At 43.9% G+C, this 20550-nt stretch overlaps 1 protein-coding gene across 1 annotated transcript; it reads right to left on the reverse strand.

Annotated features, from left to right (window-relative positions):
• Positions 1-6944: 6944 nt before the first annotated feature.
• Positions 6945-10235, reverse strand: LOC119327469 (sucrose:sucrose 1-fructosyltransferase-like). The gene is made up of 4 exons (XM_037600575.1): positions 9852-10235; positions 9630-9638; positions 8662-9506; positions 6945-7949 (listed from the first exon to the last, which is right to left on the reverse strand). Exons 1-4 carry the CDS (start codon positions 10204-10206, stop codon positions 7266-7268), a joined length of 1893 nt encoding a protein of 630 aa, XP_037456472.1. The 5' UTR covers positions 10207-10235; the 3' UTR covers positions 6945-7265.
• Positions 10236-20550: the final 10315 nt, after the last annotated feature.

The raw sequence follows: 20550 nt of genomic DNA on the forward strand, positions 1-20550 counted from the left end.
TATGTATCGCTTGGTGTTTTGTTTAGTTGTGGCAGAGCTCCTTGCTGGTTGTCCTCGGTGCTCGTAGACACCTATGCAATCGCTGTAGGTTGCTCTATCTCTTCTTTTAAGTTTTTTTTTTGATCGAAAGGGGTCCCCCCCACCCCTTTTGATTAAAAACGAGGCAAAAAAGAAACACGTAATGACTATTCACAACGCTGGGGCTAAACCGAAGTACCTGAGCTAGTAAGTTCTCAGACCGACCGACATCATGAGCATAAGGAAATTCATACAGGAGCTAACTATCACATAAGCATCAACATCAGCTGGAATGGGACCTCAGATAGATGCCATGTTGATCAATTCTGGTGTTCACTTTATTCTTCATCTCGAGGTAATCCTCTTCTCCGATCTAGCAGAAGCATGTGTTCCTTCATCAATTTTGATTGAGTGTCCGAGCAGAGAATCTTCCATTGATGAAGCGACACACTTGCTTTTCCAGAAGAATCCATATATCTTTCCACACTACTCCTTGAAAACACAAATCATTTCGCAATGTCCATAAGCTCCAGATGGATGCAATACATGCCATACCAATCAAGTTATTACTTCAATTCCACAGATCAGGTAATTCAGATATATTAGTAGGGGAAATAAACTGAAAAACTTCAGCAATGACTCTCCACAATTTTTTGATGAGTTATATATGCACATGTCCGCTTAATTATACATGCAAACGTGTGCGCATGCAGTTTTTACTGGATCTTGTTAATCATTGAAGTTGACAAGGGAAAAGTTCAAGTACTGGACTCACTACTTAAAAAAGCTGCTAACTACGAAATCGTGAAGGGGATGGTCAACAGGTAATTTCAATCATCATCCAACTATATGTCGGCCTCTTTTTAGGTCGTCATTTCCTGATACCAACTAATTAATAACTCCTTTATGCCAGTTTCAAAAAAAAAACTCCTTTATTCATTTTATTTGCCGGCGGACAGGGCTTGACAAAAGTTCATCAAACAGGTTGAAGGCCCACGGAAAAAAGAGCTGAAATTGATCCGACCCAAGGTAATTAATTAAGTAGCTAGTACGAGCTAGCTACCATGCATATCTTTAATTCTAATTTCAATACCATTAATTATCATGCTTGACTAATTATTATCTGATTGAATTCTATTCTCGTAAAGGCCCTGAAGCAGGTGCATGTGACTGATTTATGTGTATTCTATGTTTGCGAGAACATTCGCATGATGACTACCGAAAGGACCAGAACTGATAGAGACCAATGGGTACGTTTGCCAGAACACTGTTCATAATTTTTACATCATTATCTAATATATATACACACAACTAATAATACATGTATACTTTGATCTCTTCTTTAAAGATGAAGGAGATGCAGGATCAGGTCCTATCGGATGCTCGCGTACGAGCACTTCAAAAGGAAATAGCGGGATTTTTGCTCGACCAGGTTATAGATCTCAAAGGAGAATTCCATTACCCGCTACCGCTATAATGCCTCCATGTAATGATCTGCAAATTGTAGGAGAAATTGTATATACCAAATTGTATATATACATGTGTATGTGTGAATGGTGGTGCGAGACATTCGATGATATATATATATGATCGCTTCTATGAGAAATTCTATTTATATATATGCATAACGTGTACAATATGTAGTATCGTAAAATACCAGCAAATGAAAAAAATTAAATGGAAAAAAATTAAAGGAAAAATAAATCATAAAACCAAAACCCCTAAACCTTTTAGTACCGGTTGGTGTTACCAACCGGTACTAAAGGTCTCCCAGCCCCCGGCGCTGGCTCGTGCCACTGAAAGAAATATGCCCTAGAGGCAATAATAAGTTATTATTTATTTCCTTATATCATGATAAATGTTTATTATTCATGCTAGAATTGTATTAACCGGAAACATAATACTTGTGTGAATACATAGACAAACAAAGTGTCACTAGTATGCCTCTACTTGACTAGCTCGTTGATCAAAGATGGTTATGTTTCCTAGCCATTGACATGAGTTGTCATTTGATTAATGGGATCACATCATCAGGAGAATGATGTGATTGACTTGACCCATTCCGTTAGCTTAGCACACGATTGTTTAGTATTCTGCTAATGCTTTCTTCATGACTTATACATGTTCCTATGACTATGAGATTATGCAACTCCCGTTTACCGGATGAACACTTTGTGTACTACCAAACGTCACAACGTAACTGAGTGATTATAAAGGTGCTCTACAAGTGTCTCCAAAGGTATTTGTTGGGTTGGCGTATTTCGAGATTAGAATTTGTCACTCCGATTGTCGGAGAGGTATCTCTGGGCCCACTCGGTAATGCACATCACTATAAGCCTTGCAAGCATTGCAACTAATGAGTTAGTTGCGGGATGATGTATTGTAGAACGAGTAAAGAGACTTACCGGTAACGAGATTGAACTAGGTATTGAGATACCGACGATCGAATCTCGGGCAAGTAACATACCGATGACAAAGGGAACAACGTATGTTGTTATGCGGTCTGACCAATAAAGATCTTCGTAGAATATGTAGGAGCCAATATGAGCATCCAGATTCCGCTATTGGTTATTGACCAGAGACGTGTCTCGGTCATGTCTACATAGTTCTCGAACCCGTAGGGTCCGCACACTTAAAGTTTCGATGACAGTTATATTATGAGTTTTGATGTACCAAAGGTTGTTCGGAGTCCCGGATGTGATCACGGACATGACGGGGAGTCTCAAAATGGTCGAGACATGAAGATTGATATATTGGAAGCCTATATTTGGATATCGGAAGTGTTCCAGGTGAAATCGGGATTTTACCGGAGTACCGAGGGGTTACCGGAACCCCCCGGGGGATTAATCGGCCATAGTGGGTCTTAGTGGAGAAGAGGAGAGGCGGCCAGGGCAAGGGCCGCATGCCCCTCCCCCCTAGTCCGAATAGGACAAGGAGAAGGGGGCGGCGCCCCCCCCTTTCCTTCTCCTCCACTTCTTCCCCCCTTCTCCTATTCCAACAAGGAAGGGAGGGAGTCCTACTCCCGGTGGGAGTAGGACTCCTCCTCCTGGCGCGCCTCCTCCTGGCCGTCCACACCTCCCCCTTGCTCCTTTATATACGGGGGCAGAGGGGCACCCTAGAAACACAACAATTGATCGTTTGATCTTTTAGCCGTGTGCGGTGCCCTCTCCACCATAGTCCACCTCGATAATACTGTAGCAGTGCTTAGGCGAAGCCCTGCGTCGGTAGAACATCATCATCGTCACCACACCGTCGTGCTGACGAAACTCTCCCTCAACACTCGGCTGGATCGGAGTTCGAGGGACGTCATCGGGCTGAACGTGTGCTGAACTCGGAGGTGCCGTGCGTTCGGTACTTGATCGGTCGGATCATGAAGACGTACGACTACATCAACCACGTTGTGCTAACGCTTCCGTTTTCGGTTTACGAGGGTCGAGGGTACGTGGACACACTCTTCCCTCTTGTTGCTATGCATCACCATGATCCTGTGTATGCGTAGGATTTTTTTTGAAATTACTACGTTCCCCAACAGCCACGTGGTGACCCTTTAGTGGCTGTTCATGTTGAACCAGGACTAAAGGGGGGGGGGGGCTTTAGTCCCCACCCTTCAGTGCTGGTTATAGAACCGACACTAAAGGGCCTCACGAACCGGTGCTAAAGCCCAATTCTGCACTAATGGGGGTAAACTGCTCAGTTAGGAGGCCAAACTTATTTTACTAAGGACATGCATCAAGTATTCCCATGTATTTGATGCTTATCATTAGGTTCCCTAAATGGGATATTAATGCCATTACTTCTCAGATGGCTCACTTTCTTTGCGAAAACAGTGGAATAATCATAGATACCACTTGAAAAATATGGTGTTGGTGTCTCAGAGAAAAGCTTTTTGGGGATTGGATCTGCCTAATTTGAGAGAATTTTTTTTCTTTATTAGCTTCTTGGGCCAAAATATATTTTGTGGAAATAGAACTAGTAGATTCTTGTGGATCATAAATATAGCACTTTTAATACCAACATTGTTTGGTGCAAACAGGGTGTTGGTTCTCCATTTGGAAGGAATTTACAAGGGCAGGCTTTTCCTATTGTTAGATCTTGGTAATGGAAATGGCATTAGTTTTTGGCATGACATTTCGGCTTGTGATACTACTTTGAAAACTTAGTTTTGGGAAGTTTTTGAGAACTATCAATAACATAATGTTGCGAAATGTAGTAGAAAGTATTGTTTCGTCCTACGAATCATACTCCCAAGATAAGTATGAAGATTCAAGTTAGATTGGATCTGATATTTACAAACAAGAGTGCGACGAAAGATGTGCTCGCGTAGATCGTTGGTGTAGACTCCCATAGTTATGATTTACAACCTCCCAACCATGAGAATTTCCCACCTCGAACAAATATCAAAAGCATGATATCTCTGTCAGTATCAAGTGTCAACGCATACAAAATTTACAGTTCAATAGAGATTCATCTTCCAAAGCTAAGCTATGCCAAAGAAATAGAGATAGGGTGGAGTAGCCTTTCGACGTTCAAGCAATTTCCATGGAGAGAGAGAGAGAGAGAGAGAGAGAGAGAGAGAGAGGGAGCCCTTGATCCACATTGGATGCAATCTAAGGGCTGCCCCTCACATATATATAGGAGCGTGGGAGGTGGGGCTGCATTGGAGGAGGAGGCACCTCCTCATTGGGCCGGCGAACCAAGAGGTGGGTGCCCTACCAAAGCCTAGCCGCCCAAGTGGCTTTGCCCCTAGGCAAAAAGGGGCACCCACTATTTGGGCCTTTTAGGGCCATGTGCCCCCCCCCCCCCCACTTGGGCTTGCCAAGTTGACAAACCCATGACACCAAATATATATTTATTTGGGAGGTCCCAGAACACTTTGAAATCCTCCTTGATTTTTCGGTGATTTTTCAGTCTTCCTGGACTTTCCCAGTTTTCCAAAACTTCTCCAGTTTTCTGTGAAACACTTTAGTTTTGCTCCGAAACATTTTTTGTTCTTCGCCGAAAGATTTTTATCTGCTCGAAACTTTCTCGGTGAATTGCTCAAGAAGTAAACACTTATAGTACTAACAAAGTAGTGAACCTTAAGCAGATGACCCTGCAGGTTTCGTAAAGTGCAGAATTGACCCGGAACTCCATCGGTAAATGATCAATAGCGAAACCTTGGACATCCATATTGACCCCTACACTTGTATGAATTATTATTCGACTGAACTTTAGTTTCCCGTACAAAATTCCTTTTCTTCATTATACTTTACAAAACTTGATGCGAGGCGTATCGGTATCCATGTGAAGCAAGTCTTGATCATTAAACCAAGTAATCCTTGTTACCAATTTTATTTCTTTTCTTTTCTTGTTTCCGTATTCTAGCGTCCCCGTGATCATATCACATTGTATCTAGATAGACGATGATTGATATCATAATACAGAGAGGGCACGGAGAATCTCTCTCCATCGCCAAAGGAGCAAATCTCAATCTTTAGCTATCGAGTCATTGAGATACTTTTTTGATGCACCCCAAAGTTGCCGTTATGATCACCCTGTTACGGGTAACGTTGCACGAACCCCAAAGTCTCTGTCCGACACGAAGGTACATTGATATTATCATGGTCTAAGTAAGTGAGTATATGTAAACATTTGCATGATTATACTTATAAAAATATGACGATGTGATCGAGAAGTATATCATTAAGTTGGGTATGTCAACACCATTGTTCCACCAACAATGTGTTTACATTATTCCCGACATCCATTCTTACTTTGACAATGCGCATGATCAGGAAAACATGATCGTCAACAATACATGGTATAGTTTTAAAACTGAGACTAGGGATCTAGTTGGTGTTTATCATTTTACACATGCTAATGAGTTTTTCCTCTGAATCTCATTTTTGTGCCAGGACCATTGCAACTATAGCATAGAAAGATAAACAGTAATTATGAACATGGAAATAAAAAATAACGTTATTATTGCCTTTAGGGCATATTTCCTTCACATAATTGCTCTATCTCACATGTTTGGGCTTACGGTGAAACTTTTTGTTCCCAATTTTAACGCCGACCAACTTATATGGCTGGTGGAAGCATCCAGAACATATACCACCAAATCCTTCTAGATATGATTAATTTTGGTGGGGTTTTGCCCCTTTTTGGAAGTGGTTCTGGAAGATTCCTATTCCTCCCAATTTTCATGTTTGAATTGCCTGTTGCTAATGACCAGTTTTCGAATAGAGATAAATTAGGTAAGATACATAATATATATTGAGGACTTAACCTCTTTATTTTGTGGTGAAATGGAGAATGTTCACCACTTGGCTTTTTATATATACAAATATGTATGTATGATTTTTCAATTTTTCAACCCAAACAAAAACTATAGTTTTTTAGTGAAAAAATAATTTTGAAATTTTGACAACCATGTTCAAAAAGTGACATATTTATGATACAGAGGGAGTAGTGCTGATGATAAGGTAGATAGCAAGGAAAAAGGCAAGTCTGAATTCAGCATGGTCATCACAGAACAAAATAGACACTGCAGGTTTAAACATGCACATCAAATGTTTAACAAAGCCAAAATGTACCGATTGAAGGTGCAAGTTGGGTTGCATACATAAGTTTTGATGCCTCAAAAAATTCTGCAACTGCAAGCAAGTTGTATCATTCTTTTGGAGGACAATTTCAGTGATCGATATTTCCTCGTGTCTCGTATAATGTATACACCTAAAATCAGAAATTCCGATCAGAATCTGGGCTGCAAGTTTCTAAGTGATGTGTTATGGTATATGTATACTTCAATTTTTAATATGTATGCAAAATAATAGACCTCTTATATGTCATATTGATCTGCAGGTTGTAGGTAGTGAAATAATCACAGAGATCTTGCAGAAAAGCCAACTTGAGTTACACATGATTAAACCTCTAGCTCAGAAACTGTTCGGAAAAGAAATGGTAAAGGATTGACATACAGGTGAGGGGCTCCACTTCAGCTTGGGCCAGGCCAATGTGTCGAGTCTAGTTTTGTTTTTTGAGAACAGCGCCGAGTCAAGCTACCAGGCTACATACGAGCTAATGGAGTTTCCGGCCTCACCCTACGGGATGGACTCGTGTACTGCCCAGCTTGCTACCCACTGGACAATGCAAAATATTATGATCTGCTGCATAAACGAGCAGACAGTAACAATGTATGATCCGTCTGACAGAACTAGAAAAAAATAATCAAAAAACAAACTTAGTAAAGAGAAACCGGTTGGAAGTTAATCTCGTGCAAAAAGATCTAGTTGCATCGGTGTTGAATGCATCTCATGCACCACGAGCTTATCGACGATGAGAGTGGAGCCGGTAGCATTGTTGAAAACGTACAGCCCAGCCGCCTCATAGATGGCCTCAGTCGGGTACACTCGGGACGTCGCCGTCAATCTCCCGCCCATAACGAAGCTCTCCACAATGGAATGATCCGCAAGAATCCTAGCGGATAAGGCCTCTCCGTTGAGCACCGGAACAGTGCTGCCCACCACACGCTTTACAACATTCCTGGCCAGCGATGACTGCGACTCGTCATGGCAGAAGTGGGTCCGGAGGTCCCCGTCAAGGCTCCTAGACATGTAGAAGTACATTGCCATTTGTTCACTGTGACCGTTGGTGAGGAGGAGGCGGAAGGGGCCGAGCGCACCCCGGTTGGTGGCACCACCGCTAGTGCTGCAGTTGTAGCCGATGTCGGCCTCGTTGTGGGCTGCGATGTCAGAAGTGTTGAGGCAGAAGGAGGCCTCTATGTCGAGCTGAGCGGCTTGCCGGAGATGCAGGGGGAAGATGGAGCCAGTGCCGATGGTGATGCCACTGAGGTCAGTTGCATTATGACGGAGGGTCTCAATCTCCTCCACCGGCCATTGGAGGAGGTTCGTCCGGGTCTTCTCGTCCAGTGCCACCGTCCTCGGAATCGCCTACATCATACACCATTAATTAGAGAGTTCATTTTAATTCAAGCTAGGTAATTCCGGTGATCATGATGGCACTTTGATATCAAGAACCACAACCTTTTCTTCTAGCTAATAAGATGTTTCTGTTCGTCAGATGATCTCTTGCCTGCTCATGGATTCAGCAGGCAACTTAAAAGGTTCTCTTATGTGCGAAAAAGTACAAGCTGGCTTATAACACAAACGTGATGGAAATGCTCAATCTCAACCTTTTTGAGTTAGATTCGATCTTCTCAGAGAGCCTAATAGTGAAATGAGTCGGAGAAAAAGCATAGCCAAAATATTTTTGAAGTCACAAATACAAATAATTACTACATGTGTTCACTATTATACGATGTTTTGGATATTTTAATATATGCTAAATATGGACCGAAATGAGTGAATAAACACAGTAAAACATGTTTATATACATCCGAATCAGGAAATTTTTGAACATCTTATAATAATGAACGGAGCGAGAATCTATCTATCAAACATGCATAATGAATTAATGCAAGATAACTATGCTTGTCATATATATATATATATATATATATATATATATATATATATATATATATATATATATATATATATATATATATATATATATATCGAGCATGCATAAATAGCGAATGGAACTGATGATAGATGCTAAACACGTGGTAAAACAGATCAAATATATGTACAATAAAGATACCTGGAGGTTTGCCCATCCCTTGGCGAGGTCGGTCCGGTTGGAATCTGTCTCACCAACATACGCCCACATCACACGTCGCCGCTTTGCCGGATCATAGAATGTCGTGGACGCAAATAACTTTCCCCAATTGTACCTCAGTCCGATTCCCACATCTGCTTCTGGGTCCAGCGGTGTCCATGTGTTGGTCACTGCGTCATACTTTCCCAATGCGTAGTAGTCATGTCGTTCATCGTCCATGCTCGCCTTCAGGACGTACAACTCTTCCTGTGATGAGTTGCTATTGCCCCCAACAGGGTAGAAGTCGACGCACTCCCACATGCCGGTGCCCTCGACGCGGTGGACCGGACGCGGGATGAGCTCGAACTTGACGAAGTCTTTTGTATTGTACATGAGAGCGATGCCAACATGCCCGTTGTTGTCCTTGGACCCGATCATGGTGCACCATGTGTTGTCGGACTTGTCAAACCATGCGGTCATGGGGTCACGGAAGTCCTTTTTGTATGTCCCGGGGGGCGGGAAGAGGACCGGGTTGGCGGGATGCTTGATCCAGGTGCGGAGGAGAGGGTCATGAGGGTCTGCAGGTTCGGCAACGCACTGTACCTGGGCGAGCGTGTCGGTGTTCCTTGTGTAGAGCAGGACGACCTTACCATCGGGAAGTATGGTGGCGAAGCCCGTCAAAACGCCGTTAATGTCGTACCATCGGTCAGGCACCATGGCGAGGGGTAGGTGGTGCCAGTGGACCATGTCTCGCGACACGGCGTGGCCCCACGAGATGTTTCCCCACGTGACACCCTCCGGGTTGTACTGGTAAAAGAAGTGGTACCATCCACGGTAGTACATTGGAGCTGCATGTTATTCGTGTTTCAATTAATCAGTACTCCTAGTTCCTTGCCAATGGATAGACATTAGACATAGAGAGAGACGACAGCTGGTCAGGATTAAAAGTGATGAGGATCCTACTCACTCACCGTTTGGATCTGCATGCATACGTGCATGCATGTCGCCGGAGCACGTAAGCAAAAGGTGGTCAGTTTCTTTCTCCACCAAGCAAACAAACAAAACGATAGCAAAAAAGGCAGCTAGCCATTGCCAGTCAGTTTCTTCCTTCAAACATAGAGCAAGGCGAGGAGAAAGAACACAAGAGGATTTGCATCTAAAAATTCCATGATCGGAAGTAATGGATTCCATACCGTTCATGTAGTTCTTCTCCGGCTGGAAATGGTAACCGGTGCGCTGCCACTGCAGCATGGCGTTGCTCCACGGGAAGCCATCGGCCTCATCGCCGATTTCCCCCACCGTCTTCTCCGACGACGGCACGGCCGCCTCCTCCCGCCTGGCTCTCTGGAGACGGAGCAGCGGGCTAACCACGTCGCCCAGATCCCCCACCCTGGCCCCTGGGAGGAGCGAGTGGGTGACGACGAACACCACCATGGCCGCGGCGCCCAGCACGGCAACGCACTCGCGCCACTTCATGCCGCCGCCGCTCCGCTGCTGCATCGACGCGTACGAGTACAGGACGGGCGGCGTGCCGGCGCGTGACTTCATCGCGACGGCCGCGGCTAGAAAACTGAAGAGGAAAGCTTTCGACCAGGGTCTTTCTTGAGTCTTAGAGAGCGCAATTTATAGCTGCGCCGAGGCCAGGGAAAGTTAGTACTAATCACTAATTTAGACTCATCTTTACACTAACGTCCATATATGTGGGCGTTTGCCTCTCGTCTATATGCATGGATCAACGTCCATTTGTATTTGCATGAATCTTGGTATGTTTTGTTAGATTTTTTTATGCTACATAAGACTAGGTTGGTGTGTGGGCATACGTCCGGTCGCCCACACGTTCGTTTCACTACGTGAAGGGGCTGGTATGTGGGCGTTTAGCAGTTCGCCCACACGTCGGTTTTCATGTACGCAGAGGGGCTGGTGTGTGGGTGTTTATCAGTTCGCCCACACGTCCGTCTTCTCTCCCATACCCAAAGCTGTCAGTTGCCATGTGTTTTGCAGGGTACATGACAACTGCCCTAGTGTGCTTGTAAGCAGATGACAACTTTCTCTTTACCTGAACATTTTATTTTTGCCGTGTCTTTTTTAGTGTTATATGGCAACTGCCTAGTGTTAGTAGGTGGCAACTCCTAAAGATACCACCTTCGTCCACACGCCCGTCTCCTCTCACACACCAAGTTGTCAGTTGCCATAGGCGTGTTTGGTTTGTCGGCTCGCACCTGCATCGCACCACACATGCATAATCTGGCCTGTTTGGTGTCCTGTGTGGCCTCCTCAGCCTGGCCCAACTGATGCAAACAGAGGCCCGTCAGCCAGGCTGAGAGGAATGCAGGAATCGGACGTTCCTGCGATGCAGCCTCGTGCCTGCACCCGCGCTTCCACTTAAAACGAACCGGTACACGGGATAGGCCCTGATATTTACCAGAATTACTTCAAAAGTGCCACCGCAACTCTCTTTCATCTCCTCTCAGATCAGATCGAGGACCCAAACCAATCGCTGCCGCCGCCGTCGGGAGCTCCTTCTTGTGCCACCGGTCAGGACTACCTCGTCCGCAACTGGTCAGAGCTCCCTCGTCCTCGACCCCGCCACCCTAGCTCCCTCTTTCGCCATCGCTCCGAGCTCCATAGTCCGTTGCGACTCTGCCGCTGGAGTTCCATGCCCCTCGCCCGCCGGCGCCTGGATGCATCTACTTGGCAAGACCTGCTTCGGAAGGGGAGGCGCGCCTACAATGGCTCGGCCGGACTGTCCGTGGTCGCGGCGGCGTCATGGCCTCATGGGGAGCTGGTGGTGTAGGAGCTGGCCGATTTCTCATACAAGCTTCCAAACGCCATCTCACATTGACCTGTCCCTCAACATGCACACAACCAAACATACATCTCAACCCATTTTTCCATCAGCTTAGCCAGGCTAGACTCACCCAGGATGGTGGATGCGATGCATCGTGAGGCTATGCATGAAACCAAACACGCCCCATGTGTTTTGCAGGGTACATGACAACTGCCCTAGTGTGCTTTTAAGCAGATGACAACTCTCTCTTTACCCGAACATGTTATTTTGCCATGTCTTTTTGTAGTGCTACATGGCAACTGCCTAGTGTTAGTAGGTAGCAACTCCTAAAGTTTTCAAATCATGGCAATTGTTGTAGACCAGACCATACATGACAACATCTGCAGTTGTCCAAAAATGGCATCTGACATTTGACCTGAGATGGCAACTGCAGTTGAGCAACCATGGCAATTGTAGTTGTCAGACATGGCAACCGTAGCTCAGCAACATGGCAACTGCAGTTAAACGAACATGAAAAAAGATTCGGACCATGACAACTGCGGGGACGTGTGGTGACTGTCACGTGGGGCGTGTGGCTCGCAGGTGGGGAGGGACGACGGCCGAGAGAGGTCGTGCAGGCCGTGGGGTCGCTCACCCGGACGTGTGGGCGAACGTGACGAACACCGGATGTGCGGGCTGTGGCGGGGTGTGTCCGGACGCGCGGGTGCGGACGAGCCTGTGTCGATGCCACACGGGCGTGCGGCACATGCCTCCTAAATGCCACACGTGTGATGGATATCGGCGTCCATATTGCGAATGAATTTAGACTCATCTTAATCCAAAAGATATATACGTGCCCTATTAATTAATTTAGACACGTGCATACAACAAACTTTAGTGAGTACCGTGATGTCAAAAAAAAAGACTATAGTGAGTACCAATTTTAGGCATAACATTCAATGCTCCAAATTAACAGTGCAGACAGATCCAAACAAAATACAGTTGAGGAGAGCAGGCACAACCAAAATACAGTTAAAGGAAACAATACAGAGTACTAGCCTCGCCGGCCAGGACGAACGAGTGGTTTCGGCCTCGCCGATCAAGGTAAAAGGGTAACAGTCCTTATCATAAGTGTCAGGAATAAGATGCATCAACCGTTAAATAGACTAGACATGTCATGACGTGGTGTGGTTACATTGTTCATACGCACTTAGGTCAAACTGACTTACGAAGATAGTGTGTGCATCTTCAGTCTGAATAAATAAAACGATATTCGTATTCAAAGTCTACAAGTTTGAGTACAACATGCGTAAAAGGTCACTTATTTCTGATATGAAGGGCTCGATGATGGTATGATAAATGGCAATTAGTCAAAAGTTACCTCAACAGGGTCATCACACAGTAAAATAGACACTATAGATTGAAGACCTTTTGCAAAACCAAAACCTACGGATCGAAAGCTGCAAGTTGATCTGCATACAAAACTTACCTTGTGGTAAAAGGGATCCGCCATACCCACAATTTTTTAGATGAACAGGGAGGCCTCTCCCCGGTTCCATCTAGAATGAAACCATCTGAATACAGCCCACTTGTGTCTGAGGGTTCCTTATTAGAAGCACACATGCGCGCAATAGCTAAGCTGATGCTAAACGGTAGAAAAGGAAAAACATGGGAAGATCAAGTTATTACCCTCGAGCAGTCCAATGATCTGCCAGGGAGTGATACAGAGACATGAGGGCCAGGGTACAGCGAGCACCCGCCCCTTATCATAGCGCGATCATATCTTCACGCCTTCTGAACTTGAATGGCGGCACCAGTGCAGCTTGGGGTGACCAGCAGATGGCGAGGGTGGACACCGGGCTGGTCATGGCGACCTTGTCATTTGTCTCGCTTCGTGACAGGAGATTGGAAGCATCCTTTTTCTTCTGAGATCCCGAGGTTACTCCAGCCAGAATCAACTTCAAATCTTGTGGCCTTCATCTTCAGCCACTCAAGATCCTCAAGGGTTGTTGGAGAAGTTTTGTCAGGGCACTCATGAACGCCTCAATCTTTGGTTTGCCGGCCTCTGGGGTCAAAATCATCCAGAATTTGAGCATTTCGAGGATCAAACTCCACACATGAATAATAGAGGTCCAACTGGCGTTGTTAAAAAACATAGATTTACTATATTTCCGCAAACACCATAGGATAGCAGAGCTAATAATGTTCACAGCCAAGTTCTTTTTGTTAGAAACCCAAAATCGAGCAACAGACTCAAAGTTTGCGCCTATCTCCATTTGGAAATGATGGCTAACAAAGGACCATACATTCCTGGCAACTACACAATCAAAGAATAAATGGTGATTTGACTCATTATCAGCACAGAACACACAATCTAGGGATTTGATTATGTGCCTTTTCCTCAGGTAATCCCTAGTCATCAGCTTATTTTGGGAAAACAACCAGAGAAACACATGAATCTTGGGGGGCACTGCCAGTTTCCACACAGCTGGCAGAAACAAAGGCTGCACACCCCTAAAATTGATCACAAGATATAAAGAACTAGAAGAATAAACCCCTTTTGTTTTCTAGTTGCCAGATGAGGGCATCTGGATCATTTCTGAAGGTGATCCCCCCAGCAATCTCTACAATTTGGTACCATTGCTCCATGAGCCTGTAATCAATGTTTCTCCTAAATGTAAGTTTAAGGACCTCACCATCCCATACCTCACTAATACTTTTAGGAGATAAACGCATCATTGGTCATTGAACTCTTGTGAGATGAGTACATTGATCATTCCTCACTCAAAATGTGATGAACCGGTAACAACACTCACTTTTATGAGCAAACTGGTCACTCTGCCGTTTCCAGCCGTAACGGGCGCTAAGGTGGCATGCTGACTCAGCGTTGGGCCGACGCCTGTGGCACATGCGCTATCAGAGGGCGGGATATTGCTACTTCTTGAGGTTGCGTTGCTTTTTCCCTTGAAGAGGAAAGGGTGATGCAGCAAAGTAGAGATACGTATTTCCCTCAATTGAGAACCAAGGTATCAATACAGTAGGAGAAGAACGCGGAAATCACCAATTAATACCTACACAAACAATCAAACACTTGCACCCAACGCTATAAAGGGGTTATCAATCCCTTCGCGGTTACTTGCAAAAGTGAGATCTGATAGAGATAGATAAATAAAAGTAAAATATTTTGGGTTTTTGATTTATAGAACTGAAAGTAAAAGATTGCAAAATAGTAGATCAAAAACTTATATGATAGAAAATAGACCCGGGGGGCATAGGTTTCACTAGAGGCTTCTCTAATGATAGCAAATAATACGGTGGGTGAACAAATTACTGCCGAGCAATTGATAGAAAAGCGCAAAGTTATGACGATATCCAAGGCAATGATGATGTAATATATGCATCACATCCGTGTCAAGTAGACCGACACCTGCCTGCATCTAGAGTATTAAGTTTATAAAGAACAGAGTAACGCCTTAAGTAAGATGACATGATGTAGATGAATAAACTCAAGCAATATGATGAAAACCCCATCTTTTTATCTTTGATGGCAACAATACAATATGTGCCTCGCTACCCCTACTTTGTCACTGGGTGAGAACACCGCAAGATTGAACCCAAAGCCAAGCACTTCTCCCATTGCAAGAAAAACCAATCTAGTTGGCCAAACCAAACCGATAATTCGAAGAGAATTACAAGGATATCAAATCATGCATATAAGAATTCAGAGAAGATTCAAATAATATCCATAGATAAACTGATCAAAAATCCACAATTCATCGGATCTCGACAAACACACCACAAAATAAGATTACATCAGATAGATCTCCAAGAACATCGAGGAGAACATGATATTGAGAATCAAAGAGAGAGAAGAAGCCATCTAGCTACTAGCTATGGACCCGTAGGTCTGTGGTAAACTACTCACGCTACATCGGAAGGGCAATAGAGTTGATGTAGATGCCCTCCATGATCGAATCCCCCTCCGGCAGGATGCTTGAAAAGGCCTCAAGATGGGACCTCACGGGGTACAGAAGGTTGCAGCGGCAGAAAAATGTTTTCGTGGATGCTTCTGAGGGTTTTGGAATATTTCTGAATTTATAGGACAAAGAAGAAGGTCAGTGGAGTCATGGGGGGAGGGGCACAAGGCAGGGGGACGCGCACACCCCCCTAGGGCGTGCCCTCCACCCTTGTCGCCGCCTCGTGGCTCTTCTGACTTGGATCTCAAGTCCCCTAGGTGTCTTCTGGTCCAAGAAAAATCATCGTAAAGTTTCATTCCGTTTGGACTCTGTTTAATATTTCTTTTCTGCGAAACTCAAAAACAAGGAAAAAACTGGCACTGGGCTCTACATTAATAAGTTAGTCCCGAAAATAATATAAAATAACATATTAATGCATATAAAACATCCAAAACAGATAATATAACAATAAAAAATTATAGATACGTTGGAGACGTATCATGCATCCCCAAGCTTAATTCCTGCTCATCCTCGAGTAGGTAAATGATAAAAATAGAATTTTTGATGTGGAATGCTACCTAACATATTTATCAATGTAATTCTTATTTATTGTGGCATGAATGTTCAGATCAATAAGATTCAAAACAAAAGTTTATCAATATGAAAACAATAATACTCCAATCATACTAAAAAGCAAATTATGAAGCTTAAAAAATAACATGGCTAAATAAAGTTATCCCTACAAAATCATATAGTCTAGTTATGCTCCCTCTTCTAAACACAAAGTATAAATCATGCCCATATCGGTGTCAGCCAAGCAATTGTTTCATAGTTTGTAACGTGATTCAGCTTTTTCAACTCTTCACGCAATACATGAGCGTGAGCCATGGACATAGCACTATGGATGGAATAGAAGGTGGTACTGGACAAAAGGAGGGAGAAAGTCTCATGTCAACTAGGCAAATTAATGGACTATGGAGATGTCCATCAATTGATATCAATGTGAGTGAGTAGGTATTGCCATGTAACGGATGCACTAGAGCTATAAGTGTATGAAAGCTCAAACGAAAAATAACTGGGTGTGCATCCAACTTGCTTGCTCATGAAGACCTAGGGCAATTTGAGGAAGCCCATCGTCGGAATACACAAGCCAAGTTATATAATGAAAAATTCCCACTAGTATATGAAAGTGACAACATAGGAAACTCTTTATCATGAAGATCATGGTGCTACTTTGAAGCACAAGTATGGAAAATTTGACTCTTGTTGCGATGACATCGATCCAATGGCGATGGGTGCATGATCAGATGGTACTTCTATTTATATATACTAGCATATATGCCTGTGCATTGCAAAGGGAGAGATATTTTTTTGTGAGAAGCATCGGGAAAGATAATTGATGTGTCCATAAAAACGGTCTCAACGGCGGTGGGGCAACAGAGCGAGGAGATGCGGTGTTCTCGCGGGTCATGTTTGCCCAGCGAGATCTGGATAGTGGTGGGGTTGGTCTGACTGGCGGCCACCACCCAACTTGTGCCTTTTTTTCTCCAGGTCTGCCTCTGTGTCGAGGTTGTGGTTGCCTCCTCACTTTGTGGCTGCACGGCGACCTTCGGGGCAAAGTTGCTTCAACCAATCTCTCCTACGATGGTGTAACCGGATGGGTTACTAATTGCAGTAAATCCCGTTTCATTGGCATAATCATCACATAACCATGTAGTCCTTATTTTACCATGGTGTATTCTCTTTAATTATTTTAGCACTCACTTGCCCATAATTACTTTTAATTATAGCCAACCAATATATTCTCTTTTATCGTCAAATAGCACGTGGAACGCACAACAGCTCACGTCTGGGCTAGGCCACTGGTAGGCACCAAAACGACCTATGTTGGTAAGGCGCGAAAAAAAGAATGAGTTGAAGGAATAAACTGTTGGGGAACGTAGTAATTTCAAAAAAATTCCTACGCACACGCAAGATCATGGTGATGCATAGCAACGAGAGGGGAGAGTGTGTCCACGTACCCTCGTAGACCGAAAGCGGAAGCGTTAGCACAACGCGGTTGATGTAGTCGTACGTCTTCACGATCCGACCGATCAAGTATCGAACGCGCGGCACCTCCGAGTTCAGCACATGTTCAACTCGATGACGTCCCTCGAACTCCGATCTAGCCGAGCTTTGAGGGAGAGTTCCACCAGCACGACGGCGTGGTGACGATGATGATGTTCTACCGACGTAGGGCTTCGCCTAAGCACCTCTACGATATGACCGAGGTGGATTATGGTGGAGGGGGGCACCGCACACGGCTAAGAGATCCAAGGGATCAATTGTTGTGTCTATGGGGTGCTCCCCTGCCCCCATATATAAAGGAGCAAGGGAGAGGCCGGCCCTAGAGGGGGCGCGCCAAATGTGGGGAGTCCTACAGGTTCAAGAACTATGTAGACATGACCGAGACACGTCTCCGGTCAATAACCAATAGCGGAACCTGGATGCTCATATTGGCTCCTACATATTCTACGAAGATCTTTATCGATCAGACCGCATAACAACATACGTTGTTCCCTTTGTCATCGGTATGTTACTTGCCCGAGATTTGATCGTCGGTATCTCAATACCTAGTTCAATCTCGTTACCGGCAAGTCTCTTTACTCGTTCCGTAATACATCATCCTGCAACTAACTAATTAGTTGCAATGCTTGCAAGGCTTATAGTGATGTGCATTACCGAGTGGGCCCAGAGATACCTCTCCAACAATCGGAGTGACAAATCCTAATCTCGAAATATGCCAACCCAACAAGTACCTTCGGAGACACCTGTAGAGCACCTTTATAATCACCCAGTTACGTTGTGACGTTTGGTAGCACACAAAGTGTTCCTCCGTTAAACGGGAGTTGCATAATTCATAGTCATAGGAACATGTATAAGTCATGAAGAAAGCAATAGTAACATACTAAACGATCAATTGCTAAGCTAACGGAATGGGTCAAGTCAATCACATCATTCTCCTAATGATGTGATCCCGTTAATCAAATGACAACTCTTTGTCCATGGCTAGGAAACATAACCATCTTTGATCAACGAGCTAGTCAAGTAGAGGCATACTAGTGACACTTTGTTTGTCTATATATTCACACATGTATCATGTTTCCGGTTAATACAATTCTAGCATGAATAATAAACATTTATCATGATATAAGGAAATAAATAATAACTTTATTATTGCCTCTAGGGCATATTTCGTTCAGTCTCCCACTTGCACTAGAGTCAATAATCTAGTTCACATCACCATGTGATTTAACAACAATAGTTCACATCGTCATGTGACCAACACCCAAAGGGTTTACTAGAGTCAATAATCTAGTTCACATCGTTATGTGATTAACACCCGAAGAGTACTATGGTGTGATCATGTTTTGCTTGTGAGAGAAGTTTAGTCAACGGGTCTGCCACATTCAGATCCGCATGTATTTTGCAAATTTCTATGTCAACAATGCTCTACACAGAGCTACTCTAGCTAATTGCTCCCACTTTCAATATGCATCCAGATTGAGACTTAGAGTCATCCGGATCAGTGTCAAAACTTGCATCGACATAACCCTTTACGACGAACCTTTTGTCACCTCCATAATCGAGAAACATATTCTTATTCCACTAAGGATAATTTTGACCGCTGTCCAGTGATCTACTCCTAGATCACTTTGTACTCCCTTTCTTAACTCAGTGTACAATAGATCTGGTACACAACATGGCATACTTTATAGAACCTATGGCTGAGGCATAGGGAATGACTTTCATTCTCTTTCTATCTTCTGCCGTGGTCGGTCTTTGAGTCTTACTCAATTTCACACCTTAAAACACAGGCAAGAACTCCTTCTTTGACTGTTCCATTTTGAACTACTTCAAAATCTTTGTCAAGGTATGTACTCATTGAAAAATCTTATCAAGCGTTTTGATCTATCTATATAGATCTTGATGCTCAATGTGTAAGCAGCTTCACCGAGGTCTTTATTTTAAAAAAACTCCTTTCAAATACTCCTTTATGCTTTCCAGAAAATTCTACATTATTTCTGATCAACAATATGTCATTCACATATACTTATCAGAAATGCTGTAGTGCTCCCACTCACTTTCTTGTAAATACAGTCTTCACCGCAAGTCTATATAAAACTATATTCTTTGATCAACTCATTAAAGTGTATATTCCAACTCCGAGATGCTTGTACCAGTCCATAGATGGATTGCTGGAGCTTGCATATTCTGTTAACACCTTTAGGATTGACAAAACCTTCTGGTTGCATCATATACAACTCTTCTTTAATAAATCCATTAAGGAATGCAGTTTTGTTTATCGATTTGTTGCCAGATTTCATAAAATGCGGCAATTGCTAACATGATTCGGACAGACTTAAGCATAGACACGAGTGAGAAACTCTCATCGTAGTCAACACCTTGAATTTGTCAAAAACCTTTTGCGACAATTCTAGCTTTGTAGATAGTAACACTACTATCAGCGTCCGTCTTCCTCTTGAAGATCCATTTATTTTCTATGGCTTGCCGATCATCGGGCAAGTCAATGATACGTCTCCAACGTATCTATAATTTTTGATTGCTCCATGCTATATTATCTACTGTTTTGGACTATATTGGGCTTTATTTTCCACTTTTATATTATTTTTGGGACTAACCTATTAACCAGAGGCCCAATCCAGAATTGTTGTGTTTTTCCTATTTCAGTGTTTCGAAGAAACGGAATATCAAACGGAGTCCAAACGGAATAATCCTTTCTGGAACGTGATTTTCTTCCCGAATATGAACCAGGAGACTTGGACCCTATGCCAAGGAAGCTTCGAGGTGGGCACGAGGTAGGGGGCACGCCCTACACCCCCAGGAGCGCCCCCACCCTCGTGGGCCCACCGAAGCTCCACCGACGTACTTCTTCCTCCTATATATACCCACGTACCCCCAAACGAACAGATACGGAGCCAAAAACCTAATTCCACCACCGCAACTTTCTGTATCCACGAGATCCCATCTTGGGGCCTGTTCCGGAGCTCCGCCGGAGAGGGTCGTCATCACGGAGGGCTTATCATCATAGCCTCTCCGATGAAGTGTGAGTAGTTTACCTCAGACCTTCGGGTCCATAGTTATTAGCTTGATGGCTTCTTCTCTCTT

Source organism: Triticum dicoccoides, chromosome 7A (assembly GCF_002162155.2).
Source record: "Triticum dicoccoides isolate Atlit2015 ecotype Zavitan chromosome 7A, WEW_v2.0, whole genome shotgun sequence".
NCBI lineage: Eukaryota > Viridiplantae > Streptophyta > Magnoliopsida > Poales > Poaceae > Triticum > Triticum dicoccoides.